This window comes from Tupaia chinensis, unplaced genomic scaffold (assembly GCF_000334495.1).
Source record: "Tupaia chinensis unplaced genomic scaffold, TupChi_1.0 Scaffold000278_1, whole genome shotgun sequence".
Lineage (NCBI taxonomy): Eukaryota > Metazoa > Chordata > Mammalia > Scandentia > Tupaiidae > Tupaia > Tupaia belangeri.
In genome coordinates, this window is record NW_006159761.1 from 1422885 (window position 1) to 1437842 (window position 14958).

The window sequence follows — 14958 nt, forward strand, 5'->3', positions numbered from 1 at the left end:
CGAGGTCTGGAACTTGAACAGTGGTTGGCCAGGTGGGTGTCCAGAACCTTAAGTACCATGCTGCCTGCTGGCCCTGTCTTCAGAATATCTTTTCGGGCAGAGCATGTATATTTAATATAGGAACAAAAGGCTTTATCTTTATCCCAACGTTTCTCCCTCGGCTAATTTAAGAGAATAAGCTCTCCATTGGGAATTCCAAGTCTGACCTGCTGGTCACGTCAGCCCTGATAAAGCCTTTGTGGATAATTGCTGCTTTGATACAACACTTACCTGAGGTGTGATTAGAGACACGGCCCTTCGTTGGCACGGGCCTGGCACGTTAACGGATTTCGCTCTTTCAGCTATCAATGGCTACATACCCGACAGCATCACCCCCTTAAAGTTCTGCTTCGATGACACTGTCCAGTGGCACTTCTGCAGTGTGGGGACACAGGATGACATTCTGACTATTCACTTCACTGGGCACTCATTTATCTACGGAAAGAGGCACGAGGACACCTTGACCCTCTTCCCCATGCGTGGAGAATCTGTGACGGTCTCGATGGATAACGTCGGTAAGAGCGTGGGTGCTGAAGAGGGGGCTGAATCTGACTCTGGTCTAGGTGGCCTGCTGCAGCTCTCCAGGTGTCTGACTCTGGTCTACGTGGCCTGCTGCAGCATTTGGGTGTCTGACTCTGGTCTAGGTGGCCTGCCGCAGCTCTCCGGGTGCCTGACTCCCTGGTCTAGGTGGCCTGCTGCAGCTCTCCGGGTGTCTGACTCTGGTCTAGGTGGCCTGCCGCAGCTCTCTGGGTACTTCTGCACTAGCTCTGCCATCTGACCCCTTGCTGGCTTTCCTTTCAATGTCTCTCATGGTTTCTGTTTGGGAAATCAATGACTTTAGTAGGTCCTGTCCTTTAACTTAGGGTCCATCTGTTCTTCACTGAGGTAAGTACCATGTAAAGCCACACAGCAGCTGAAAGAAAAGGCACAACTTTAAGGAAAAAGCACAACATTTTGGTCGTGAAAGAGTATTTCTTTTTTAAGTCAGAAAAGAGCATTTCTTTTATAAAAATTCCCTTTTCAGTTTTTCAAGACAGACTTCCCATCTTAGGTTAGCAGCTGGCAGATACAGCACCCAAGATTGGCCCCAGAGGCAGCTACGGAATTTGTTGAACCTTGGGTACCAATCCTACCTGCCACTCACTATCTGTGTCACCTTGGAAAAGAGGGTACTTAACCTCACTGAGCCCAATTTACTCAACTAGAAAGCAGCTGACTACATCTTGTGTAGTTTCCGTGGCTGGTTAGAGTAATATGTGCCCATGTCTAGCACTCAGTAGACATTCAACAAGTCGTAACTATTGGAGATTTCCCAGGAAATTGCCATTGAACCAGAAAATCATATGTACCATTTCAAAGAGATTCAAAATTGCCCTGAGTCCACCTTAATTATTTAATACTTAAAATTATCTAAATGTTGGGGCCAGCAGATGGTATAATGGTTACGTTGCTAGACTCCCACGTAGTCAACTGAGGTTTAACTCCCAGACCCAGTGGCTTAAACTGACACTGGGCACATGTGCGTGTGTGCCCAAAATCCCGAGAGAAGAATGGAAGAGAAGGGACTGAAGCATGGTAATCCCCCCTGGGGAGTTGATTTCTCACTTTCTGTCTCTCTGGTGAATACTTGCTCCCTGTAGCAAAAATCTCTCTGGAATAAATAAATAAATAAATAATCTAAATGTCTCTACTAGTAAGTGTCTCTTAGAAGTATCTAGACTGTCTCATTATTCTATTCCTAGCTCAAGTTCACAGACATAATGTGCAACTAACCAAATGTTTACAATATTCAAAATTCATTTTTTAATTGCCAGAGGTTTGGTCCGCTCACCAGGGAGAGACAGAGAGACAGAAAGAGAAAGCGAGGGGGCAGAAGGAAGCATGCCACATCCCTTCCCTATTTCTCCATCCTGTTTGGATTTAGGGCATGTACACACAGGTGTCCAGTGTGTTTTTCAACCACCAGGGTCAGGATTCAAACTGCAATTGGCTATGTGGAATCTGGCTCCCATAACCATGAGGGTATAGAGCCACCCCTCAAAGTCCATTTTATTGTTTTCTCTCTCTCTTTTCTTTTCTTTCTTTCTTTCTTTTTTTTTTCGTTGACAGAGGCTGTATGCACTCACCAGAAAGAGAGAGATAAGAGAGCAAAAGTACTCCTCAGTTGGGCCTGACCACCCTGTAATCCATTTTCCTCCAAGACTTTGGTCTCATATGTAGAAGTGCCCAGCATGTTTTTCAAGTCCCCAGGGACAGAATCCAAACCTTAGTCAGCCATATGGGATCTGGCACCCAATGCACAGTGCTTAACCACTATGCCATGGGGCCATTTTAGTCTTTTTTTTTTTTAAATTTTGGAGAGGTTTTTGCTATAGGGCATGTGCACTCTCCAGAAAGACAGAGAGAGACAGAGAGACAGAAAGCGAGAAATCACCCCCCAGCATGGAAGGCCGTGCTGCAACCCCTTCTCCTCCATTTTCCTCCCGGGATCTTGGGCACTCACGCACACGCGCCCGGCGTGAATTTTAAGCCCGGGTCCGGGACTCAAACCACGGTCGACTATGTGGGAGTCCAGCGACATAGCCATTATGCTAACTGCTGGTCCCTCCATTTTATTCTTGATTCATTCCATTTTTCATATATTCTAAAATAGTGACTCTAACACTATGCATGGTTAAAAAAAAAACAAAAACACACAAACAATAACAAAAAACCTTCTTGGGACCAGCAGTTAGCGTAATGGCTATGTCGCTGGACTCCCATGTAGTCAGCCGTGGTTTGCGTCCCGGACCTGGTGGCTTAAAACTCACACCAGGAACGTGTGTGTGCATGCCCAAGATCCCGAGAGGAGAATGGAGGAGAAGGGATTGCGGCGTGGCCATCCCCACTGGGGGGTGATTTCTCGCTTTCTGTCTCTCTGTCTCTCTCTCTGTCTGTCTGGCGAGCACATGCGCCCTATAGCAAAAACCTCTGGGGAAAAAAAAAAAAAAAAGATTACCTATTTTTTCTCCCTCATCTCCACTGACCAATACTCTGGGTGTGTACTCTGTTCAGTGAGATAAGTGCATTGATCATGTGCCTGGATGTCACGACAATGTCAAACTGTTAAAAATAAATAAACAAAAGCCTCCACTGCTTTATTCCGTCTCACTGCTCATGTCACTGTGAGTCAGTAAGTCCTAGTTCCCAGGCCACCAGGCCAGCTGTGGAGCAGAGATTACACTTGAGATCTCTGACTTAAGTTCATTTGAAATTACTTGCCACAGTGGATATTAGTGATTTTGTATTTTTTTTTTTTATGAACTTTCAGATGTCTTCTCCATATTTCTTCTGTAGGAACTTGGATGTTAACTACCATGAATTCCAGTCCAAGAGGCAAAAACCTAAGACTGAGATTCATGGATGCTAAGTGTAGATGGGATGATGATGAGGACGACTCGTACGAGATATACAAACCTCCGTCCTCTACGGCTATGGCCACACGGAAAATGCGTGATTCTTCAGAAAACTATGATGAAGACAACGATACTGAAAATGATTACCAAGATACACTAGCTGAGTTACTAGGACTTAGGTCGTTCAGAAATTCATCACTGAATCAGGAGGAAGAGGAACTCAACCTTACTGCCATAGCCCTGGAGAACAGCTCTGAATTTATTTCCTCAAGTACAGACACAGCTGTTGTTTTGAATTCTTCTTCCCCAGCTAAAAGGGGCAGGCCCATCAGTAGGGACCTCACCGAATCTCAGAAAACACTTGCCCTCCCAGGAGCTGCCACAGATGGCGCACTGCGGGGAGATCTCATTGGGTCAGATAAGAACTCCCTTCTCAGCCCCTCCACAGCCAGGCATTCCAGTTCTTTTTCTGAAAACCCCACTGAGGAGTCTCTGCAGTCAGATGTTGCAAAGACAAGACACCCTCTGCTTGGCACAAAAGGAGTCAGAAGTCATGGAAGGGCTGAACGTAGAAAAGAAAGGGGCTGGGCAGCCCAGCACAGGTTCTCCAGGATAACTGGGAGACATGTAAGCCAGGATGACGTTTCTCATTCCGGAATAGGGTCTTTGGAGGACCTTCCTAGTGATCTGTTAATCTTCAAACAAAAGGATCCATCCAAGACTTTGAATGGGAAATGGCATTTGGTTTTTGAGAAAGGTAGCTATGAAGTAATCCAAGATACAGATGAAGACACAGGTGCTAATAAGCTGAACAGCCCTCAAAATGCTTCTAGGACTTGGGGAGAAAGCATTCCTTCTACAAACAAGCCTGGAAAGCAGAGAGACCACCCTGAGTCTTCCAGAGTTAGACGTAAATCTCGAGGAAGACAGGAGAGGGTGAATAGTGGATTGAAGAGAAGACCATTTTTCATCAAGACACGAAAAAAGAAAAAGGAAGAGAAGCCTGGACACCATGTTCCTCTATCTCCCAGGGGCTTTCACCCTCTTAGAGGAGAGGCCTATTCCACATTTTCCGACAGAAGACTTGATCATTCATTGCTGCTCCCCAAGTCCAATGAAACATCTCTTCCCACTGACCTCAACCAGACATTCCCCATTACAGATCTTGACCTGATATATTCACTTCCTGATCATAAACAGAACCCACCAAACAACACGGGTCAGACAAGCTCCCCTACAGATATTTCTCAGACAGTGCCACCAGAAGAATATTACCAAATATCCCCTGTTCAAAACCCTTATCAAATGCACTCTGCTACAGACCCCAGCCAGATGCTTGAATATGACCTAAGTCACAAGTCCTTTTATACTGACATTGATCAAACATCCCCTTCCTTGGAACATGACGTTTGGCAGACAACCCTCTCCCCAGACCTCAGCCAGACAAGCCCCTCTCTGGATCTCAGCTCATCAACCCTCTCCCCAGATCTCAGTCAGACAAGCTCCTCCCTGGACCTCAGCCAGACAAGCCACTTCCCGGACCTCAGCCCAACAACCCTTTCCCCAAACCTCGGCCAGACAAGCCCTTTCCCAGAACTCAGCCCAACAACCTTTTCCCCAGACTTCAACCAGAAATCCTCTTCCCCAGACCAAACACCCTCCTCCCCAAACCTCAACCAGACAACATCCTACCCTCCTGAGTCTAGTCAGTCACCACTTCTTCCAGAATTTAGTCAGTCTTCTCCTTACCCAGATGTTGGTCAGATGCCATCTCCTCCAACAACATCTATAATAAATGGCACTGTTCCATCCAGTGAATTTAACCCACTGGTTGTAGTGGGCCTCAGCGGAGTTGATGGAGATTACATTGAGATTATTCCAAGGGAGGAGGTACAGAGTGGTGATGATGACTATGTTGAAATTGATTATGTGGCCTATGATGACCCCTACCAAACCGATATTAGGGCAGACATCAACTCTTCCAGAAACCCTGATAACATTGCAGCGTGGTACCTCCGCAGCAACAACGGAAACAGAAAATACTACTACATTGCTGCCGAAGAAGTATCCTGGGATTATTCAAAATTTGTACACAGGTTTGGCTAGTTTTCTCTTTTTATAGGCTTATTTTCCCACTACTTCTAAAGAAAGTAAATATACACCCCAGGGAAATGATTCTGGGCAAATTATGCTAAGTATAGTTTGCTTCCCCTATTGCAATTTCTTCCACACCATTTCCAACACAGTTATTCTCTTCTTTAGATAATGCGTGAACAATTAAGAACAATCCCTATGAGAAGTCTATGAAGTTCTGAAGCTAAAGAAACCTCTTCTCACCACACACATTCCTACACATTCTTTTTTGCTTGAATGCATAGCCCAACCTATGCATAGCTATTTGCTAATCTGCCTTGGCCCAATGAAGCCAGGCAACAACCCTGAGTGGGAGTGGTGGTGGATTTAGAAAAGGCAAAGATACAGACACATAAATATGGGAAAGGGGATTGGGCAGGCCAGGTGACCCTGATGGAGAGGGCCACAGCACTGATATGTTCTCAGGTCTGTTCTTTTATACAATAAGCCAGGTGTTGCTGCAGCTGTGGAGCATCTTGTGTCCCATGATTCCTGACAAGTCTCTCCTGGCCTCCTCTGGAGGGCTCACCATTTCCTTCAATTCACACAGCTCTATAGTGCAGATCATGTCTTTATTAGAGCTTTCGCTTGCCCTGCAGCGTCGGCAGCACGACCGTATCTGCTTTAAAGGTCACTAGTGTTTTGCCTAGATCTAGCTGTTCCCTCATCCTCATTATTTTCCCTCGTTTATTTTGTATTTTTCTAATATTCAATCATTGTACATCTTCATAGCACAAAAAGGATTTTCCCAGCATGAAGACAGTGGATATTAGTGCAGTCAAATTATTACCATGTATATTATCATCCCAGATAGTTTTCCATTTTTGTGGTCATTGTTTTGCTTCCTTTTTCTTCCCAGATTCACTTCCTCCCACCCTCCCCTATTGTCCACCCTTGCCCCACACTGTCTCTGCTATCTACAGCTGATCTCCATGCCTTTGTACCTTCCAGCCTTTCAGTTTCTGTCACGGAGTGCAGACATTTAGTATATAATGAGTGGAGACATGCAATGCTTCTCTTTCATAGTCTGGTTTGCTTTCCTCAGCAATAAATCTTTCATAGTCATTCACTTTTGATGAAATGTCAGATAATATGATTTAACTGAAGTCAGTTTCCAGTCCAAATATTTGATGTAAAAAAGCTCTTTTTGCATTTACTTGTTTACAGTTGAGAGTTTCTAAGGAATCCATATACTTTTTTTTTTTTTCCTAGATCATTTTCAATTCAGTTTTGCTTAGAGAGAGAAGACCATTTTGGTCTGGGATCTCCATTCTGGGATGAAGATAGATAAAGAAAAGAGAGAAGGAAATGAGATAGCTGGAGATTCACGTATGGTCGAGAGAAATCATGTAACAATTCCTTGTACCCTTAACCCAGCTTCCTCCAGTGGTACCGTCTTGTTACACTAGCACATCACAACCAGTGTATTGGCATTGTATTGAGACACTGAGCCCTTCTGCCAAAACAAAAGTCCTTCCTGTTGCCTTCTTACAGTCACATCTGCTTTTCTCCTACCACATCCTGCCTTATCCCATGGCAACCAATTATTTGACCTTTATTTCTAGAATCTTGACATATCAAGAATCTTCTATAAGTGGAATCCTATAACACATAACCTTTGGGGACTGGAATTTTTTCACTCAGCATAATTCTCTGGAGGTTCATCCAGGTTGTTAGGCTGCCTATGATTTTATCGCTGAGCAGTAGTCCATGGTAAGGAGGTACCACAGTGGTTTTGTTTTAGTTTTGTTGTTTGTTTATATACATTCAGGATGTTTGTGACAATTTAATATATGTATAAATTGTGAAATGGCTAAATCAAGAGAATTAACTTAGGCATTATCTCACATACACTTTCATTGTTGTTGAGAACACTTAAAATCTACTCTTTTAGCAATTTTCAAGAACACATTGATATTAACCATAGTCACCATGTGGTACAGTAGATCTCATGAACTTATTCTTCCCAATGGAAATTTTGCATCTTTTGGTCATCATCTTCCCAGTCTTCCTTCCCCGTATTCCCTGGTAACCACTGTTCTACTCTCTGCTTCTATGAGTTCACATATACGTGAGATCATATGCTCCCATCTTTCTGAGCCTTGTTTATTTAACTTAACATAATGTCCTCCAAGTTCATCCACCTTGTCACAAATGACAGGATTCCCTTCTTTGAATAATATTCCACTGTATATTTTCATTATCCATTCACCCACTGGTAAACACACTTATTTCTTATCTTGGCTATCGTGAATAGTGCTGAAATAAACAGAGATATGCAGAAATCTGTTCACATACTGATTTTATTTCCTTAATACATGAGGTGTCATGAAAATGTAATACTTTTTTAAAAAATTATGCATGGATTTCAATTTTTTTTGCAGCACAAAATGCTCCTACATCAGTTCCACTTTTTCCATGAACTTTTTAAAGCCCCCTTGCAAGAATTGGGATTGCTAGATCCTGTGGTAGTTCAATTTTTATCTTTTTTTTTTGTGGAAACGCCATACTGTTTTCCATAGTGGCTATAGTAATGAACATCCCCACCAAGAGTGTCCAAGGGGTCCCTTTCCCCCAGTCCTTGCTAATACTTATGTCTTGCCTTGATAATAGTCCTTCTAAAAGGTAAGAGGCGATAGCTCATCATGGGTCTAACAATGATTTCCTTAGTCACTGTGTATTTCTCTGATTATTAGTGCTGTTCAGCATGTTTTCATTTACCCATTGGTTACTTGTATGTCTTCTTTTGAGAAATGTCTAGCTCATCTGTCCATTTTCACATTGAGTTATTTGCTTTCTTTCCATTGAATTGTTTGAGTTTCCTGTATTTGGGATGTCAATTCCTATACGATAAATGGTTTTCAATATTTTTTCTCATTCTGGGTTATCTCTTTGTTCTGCTGATTGTATCCTTTGCCACGAAGAAGATATTTAGTTTGATGCAATCCCATTTGTCTATTTTTCTTTTGTTACCTATGTTTTGGGATGGTATTTTAAACATTTCTGACCAAACCAATGTTAAGAAGTTGAGAGAAGTATCTTTAAGCAAAAGCAAATGTGAGGAGAGGGGCTACTTTCAGAGTACGAAAGATGCATTTATCCAGTGACCTTCAAAGAGGTGACCTTCTAATTCAGCTGTCCACTGTCATGTGACAGCCCAAGCTCCAGCACTGTCCGTAGCCTGCCATAGCTTTGTCTTCCTTTGATGTTAACATCTGCTATGATAATATATGGTTATATTTGTTCATTCATTTTTGTGTTTGACAAAAATGTGCCTACTGTGTGCCAAATAACATTCTAGGCACTGGGAAAACATTATGAGTAAACTAGGAACAATTCCTGACTTCATGTGGCTTCTACCATAGTGGCAGAGTCAGACACTGGTAATCTCACAAACAAGTTCTATATAATTTACCATAGGTATGGTGGAAGCACTACAGGGACACTACAGGAAAGTATTATCGATACTGTAACAGTACCGCAGAAACGCAAGCAATGCTATGGAGAGAACTCAACTGTCTAAAGGTCAGAGAAGCTTACCTAGGAAATTATATTTCAGCTGGGAGTTGAAGTAGCTTTACTGGCTTACATTTTTATTCATTTATACATTCATTCATTTGTCCATCAAGTATTCACTAGAGACCTTCTCTATGCTTAAACTGTATTCAGAAACAAACCTCTAATTTACTTGAACAGTCTTTAATCCCTTCTTTTAAATAAATACTGTTGCTGTCATTTCAGTGAAATGGATCATGAAGACAGTGACGATACTCCAGAGGACACCATATATAAGAAAGTGGTTTTTCGGCAGTACCTTGACAGCACTTTTACCAAACGTGACCCTCAGGGGGAGAATGAGGAGCACCTTGGCATCCTTGGTCCTGTTATTAGAGCTGAGGTGGATGATGTTATCCAGGTAAGTCATCTCTTGAGCCCTGCTAAGATCCTGAGAGGAATTTCTATAAGCATTGGAGGGTTGTAAAGGTGAAGGTGGCAAAGAGAGCAATAGGTGATTTACTTATTTTCCAAAATTAACAGATAATCACATTTATTTTCAAATACTGCCTGCTAAGACATTTGACAACAAAATAAAAAAAAAAAACAGACTTGCAATTTTCTTCGAATGCTGAAAACTGTATCTCTGGGGGAAATAACATTGTCACTTCTATCTAAAGATAATGTGAAAAACTACTGTGTCCGGAGCAATTCAGCTTGCTTTCACAATAGTGGCACTGTTGGCAGTACTCATAATTTAGAAACACTTTCTGGCAGTTTAGAGGGGCCACTGGTGGCATGGTAGTTAAGGTGACTGGATCACACATGGCCGATGGTGCAATTCAAGTCCCAGACCTGGAGGCTTGAAAAACACATCAGGTGCATGTGCTTGTGTGCCCAAAGGAGGGAGAGATGGAGGAGAGGGGACTGTGGTTTGACCATCTCCCCTGAGGGGTGCTTTCTCACTTTCCCTCTGTCTCTCCAGTGAGCACATGTACCCTCTGGCCAACAAAAAACAGAAAGGAAAAGAAGTTAAAGAAAATACTAAGGGAGCACAGTTGTCTCCATGCCCTCCAGAAGTGAATGATCTTAAGTATCTGCCCAAGCATGGTCATTCCTTCAAAATCCTGCTCCAGTCCCAGGCCTGTAGTTGGCATCTGTCACAAAGTTTATTTCTCCCATCCTTTCTAATTTCTCACTTACAAAAAGAATAAGAAAGGTTCCTCAATCTAAAGTGAACGATTCCCGTTCTGGAAACATACTCTCGTACATCTATTTAAGCATTCACCCAAATTTCAGTAACTATTTGCTTTATTTAAAAATGCATACTATTCAGGTACCAGCAGTTGGCATAATGGTTATGTCGCTGGACTCCCTGTAGCCAACCACGGTTCAAGTCCCGGACCCCATGGCTTAAACTCATGCCGGACGTGTGTGCGTGTATGCCCAAGATCCCTAGAGGAGAATGGAGCAGAAAGGACTGAGGAGTGGCCATCCCCCCTGGGGGGTGATTTCTCACTTTCTGTCTCTCTGTCTCTCTTGGTCTTTCTGGGGAGCACACTTGCCTTATAGCAAAAACTTCTCAAAAAAAAAAAAAAATCAAGTGTAGACCATTTTTAAAGCAATGAGAGGGAATAGTATTCTATTACAAGGGTTTGTTTTGTTTTGTTTTTTAATCACTAGAAGCCATAGAGGAGAAGGGCTGGCTGGGGGGTTTCCTCGATGGTCCGATTGGGCCACATGGCAGGTAAGGGCCTCTCCTACCAGGCCTCAGCCTCCTTTTCCATCTTCACTTTTCACAAGCTCTGCCTCCTGGGGTTACCATAGCCTAGTCACAGGCACATCCTTGCTGCTCCCCAAATGCTTCCCAGACTCCTCTCCTCACAGGCACGTTTCTGCTCCTCTGCGTTTCGGAAATGCCTTCCTCCTTCCTCTCTCTGCCGAGCTACTGTTCACCCTGTAAGGACCAATTCCACCTTCCCGGAGACCCTTCCCTAAATTTTCCCAGTCTCTCCAATATGCACAACTATCCTCTGAACATGCCCTAGATCCGAAGCCACCGGCTAATCTGTTGATAGCGCCTGTCCTCTCTGGAGCTGGAGCTTGGATTCCCATGAGAGCATTTGTCCTCACCAGTAGCAGCAAAGCCCACTAGAGCAAGGACCCAGTCTCCTTTCTGTTCAGATCTCCACCCCGCTACTATCCCCACCCCGCTACTATCATTTCCTCTGCAGATGATGTCAGCACGTTAGCCGGAGCCCAGGAACAAACATGTCTCGGTGTATCTGGAGTAAAGCCCTGGAGCCTGTCCCACCTGCTGCCCCACCTGCTGACCGCGGCGCTTCCGTGAGATCACGGGCAGGACTTACTGTAGTCGTAGCATCCGATCTCTTCCCTCTGATTCCACACCATCCACTTTTGCCTGTAATGCCGATGTTTCTTGGTCCAGATGTTTCTTAAGTGCATTTGTGGGCCATTCTTTTTCTAGGTTCGTTTTAAAAATTTAGCATCCAGACCGTTTTCTCTTCATGCCCACGGCCTTTCCTATGAGAAGTCATCTGAGGGGAAGACGTACGAGGATGACTCTCCAGAATGGTTCAAGGAGGATAACGCTGTCCAGCCCAACAGCAGCTACACGTATGTCTGGCACGCCACTGAGCGAGCAGGGCCAGAGAGCGAGGGCTCCGCCTGCCGGGCGTGGGCCTACTACTCAGCAGTGAACCCGGTAGGCACGTCCCTCAGGAGTTCGTGACATTGCCTCGACCCGAGCCCCAGGTGGGAGGGCTGCGGTGTTCCTCGCTCAGCGTCTGTCTTGCTTTTCATGAGGAATGTGTAAGGGCTGTGGCCAGCAGTCAACAGCTCCCACAACCCAGGCTTTCCGTGCAGTTCTTCAGAGGAGAGAGAGAGAAGCATTTGTTCAGTGGAGAGCAGTGGGGGCTACTTAAGAGGTTGGCTCCAAGTTACAGGGCCAACGTTTATAGAGGAAGACCAATTTATGATTTTCTTGGATATATGTTTACTTTATTCCATTCTTTCTTGGAAAGAACGGCAAAGTTAAGACTTCTTCATTTAAGGCATAGTGGGAAAAGCACAGACTCAGATTTAAACCCCTACCCTCTCATTTATTGCATGACCCTAGGAAAATTACTTGACCTCTTTCGACTTTGGTTTCTAAAGTTTAAAAAGAAATGCTCTAGCATATAGTAGCTACTTGGGAAATATTTGTTCAATAATTAATTTACATTTACCATGTAGGATAGTTACTACGATCAAATGAGATACTAGAGGCAAAGCATTTAACACAGTAGTAGATACCCAGTAAAGAGTATTCATTATATTATCTATATTAATAAAGGATTAACCATAAGGGAATGTGAAGGCAGCAGAAGTAGATGATAAATAGCTAGGCTTAGTAAGCTATTAATTTGTAACCTTTAAATTCAGAGTGTCTAAGGTTTCCTTTGCTAAATGATGAGATGGTCAGAAGACCAAAGAAAATCCTGAGCCAGAGTGAGTACATGTGATTTGCTCCTACTGTTTTCCAGGAAAAAGATATCCACTCGGGCTTAGTAGGTCCCCTTCTGATCTGCCGGAAAGGGACACTTCACAAAGAGAGCAACATGCCTATGGACATGAGGGAATTTGTCTTACTTTTTATGGTCTTTGATGAAAAGAAGAGCTGGTACTATGAAAAGAAGTCCAAAGGGTCTTGGAGACTGGCATCCACGGAAGAAAAGAACTCACATAAGTTTCACGGTATTGTCTTCTCCCTTTGATTTAATCTCTAAATTAAATCGCACTGGGTCACCTGATTCCTGCCCTTAGGTCTTCACAAGTTTGGACAAGAGATGCTTCTGAGGAACCAGGAGCTCCAGCCAAAACCGACTCCTCACATAGCTCAGAGGCTGATGCACCTGGCAGGTGACACTGCAGGCAGAGGGTAGGGGTATCTGAAAGACAGTGCACACACAGCCTGTGGCAAACTAACTCACACACCAACAGACAAAAAGACCAGTGTGCTTCGGCTGCTAACCTACTGAAAGAAACTAACATGATTATACAATGTAGAAAGCTAATAATACGGGACCAACAGCTGGCGTAATGGCTATGTCGCTGGACCCCCATGTAGTCGACTGTGGTTTGAGTCCCAGACCCAGTGGCTTAAACTCACACCAGGCGTGTGTGCATGCATGCCCAAGATCCTGAGAGGAGAATGGAGGAGAAGGGATTGTGGCATGGCCATCCCCCCCTCACTTTCCGTTTCTCTTTCTGGCGAGTGCATGTGCCTGATACCAAACACCTCTAAAAAAAAAGAAAGAAAGAAAGAAAGAAAGAAAGAAAGAAAGAAAGAAAGAAAGAAAGAAAGAAAGAAAGAAAGAAAGAAAGAAAGAAGCTAATAATAAACCCATTTCTTGCTTTCTGAAGGAGTAAATGTCTAGAAGAAAAGATCACCCACGTGTGCTTTCTAAGGAAGGCGGATTCTAGCAGTTCATTCTTATTCTCAGCAGCTGCCACGTGGCATCTGAACACACTGAGAACAAAATGAGGCCAGGAGCCAGACAGTCAAGGAACTAGAAAACAGCAGCAGGACACGTGGAGGTGATCCCTCTAGGAAAATGCGCCTTCGTGGCAATCTACGGGGCCTGTCCTTTTGCAACGGAGTTTCAAAGTTTTAGAGAAAGGCAGGATTTAGGATTTGGTCAAAAAAGAATGACAGGCATGGATAAGCCCTGTTTGCAGAGCCTGATGGAGGAGGTGACTATGCTATGATCTCTTAACCCTGGGGGACCTGCCTTAGAAGTGGGTCAGTAAACTCGTAAAACCAGGAAGGAGCCCCTGTCATTGTGTAAAAGAAAACAAATCAGACAAACGAATGATACACTGGGTCCTTGGAAAAGTTGTGACGTGTTTTTGTTTTGCTATGTAAAACTGCGTCATGATTTTTCCAATGACTTAACACAACATCCAATTCATGACTACTTTCACCCCAGCCTCTCCAGCCAGCCCCCAGGGCTAAGTAGGTCCAGTCTCCCTAGCCTATCCAATGCACTCACTCAGGGTACCCTCCTTCCACATAGTCTGATTATTAAACCCTTATAAAAATACTCTGGAGTAGAGGAGAGCAAACGACATGAGTTATCATCTGCTCCCAAACCTCTCTAAAGATAGGCTCTGTCATAAAAATTTACAAGATTTAACAAGTTCAAATACTAAACAGATTCTGTTAAGCAGTCTAGTCTCTCGAGAGCATCCTTCTTCCCTCTTTGGCCATGGCGAGGCCTCCTGGCCAGCGTGCTCAGTCTCAGGTACAGAAACTCCTCCCCTGGGAGGCCCTCCCCACCTGCTGCAGGGCAGACAGGCTCACCCCCAGCTATGCCCATCCTTGTCGAGTGCCCCTGAGGTGCCACTTCCCAATTCTTCAGAGAGAAAGCAAAATGCGTCCAGCAGAGCTTACTCCTAAGTGCACTGTGGTCTAGGCCTTGTGACGTGGTGAGGCCAGGGTGCAGTAGATGGCATAATGGTGACATCACGGGACTCCCACGTAGTCGACTGCAGTTCATGTCCTTGACCTGGTAGTTCAAACCTCATCCCAGGCGCACGTGTGTGCGTGCCCAAGACCCCACGAGGAGAATGGAGGAGAAGGGATTGAGGTGTGGCCATCCCCCCTGGGGAGTGATTTCTTGCTCTCTGTCTCTTCAGCGAGTGCATGCACCCTACAGCAAAAATCTCTCTTTTTATTAAATTTATTTTTATTTATTTATTTTTTTTGAGAGGGTTTTGCTATAGGGCGCTTGCGCTCATCAGAAAGACAGAGAGAGACAGAGAGACAGAAAGTGAGAAATCACCCCCCAGGGGGGATGGCCATGCCACAATCCCTTCGCCTCTGTTCTCCTCT

General features: G+C 44.2%; 1 protein-coding gene across 1 annotated transcript in view; it reads left to right on the forward strand.

Moving 5' to 3' along the window:
* The window catches only part of F5 (coagulation factor V), a 107235-nt gene that overhangs the window by 68216 nt on the left and 24061 nt on the right, over positions 1-14958 (forward strand). The window contains 4 exon segments of the mRNA XM_006150113.3: positions 3376-5530; positions 9309-9483; positions 11551-11787; positions 12608-12818. Of these exon segments, the coding sequence (XP_006150175.1) occupies positions 3376-5530; positions 9309-9483; positions 11551-11787; positions 12608-12818 (2778 nt within the window).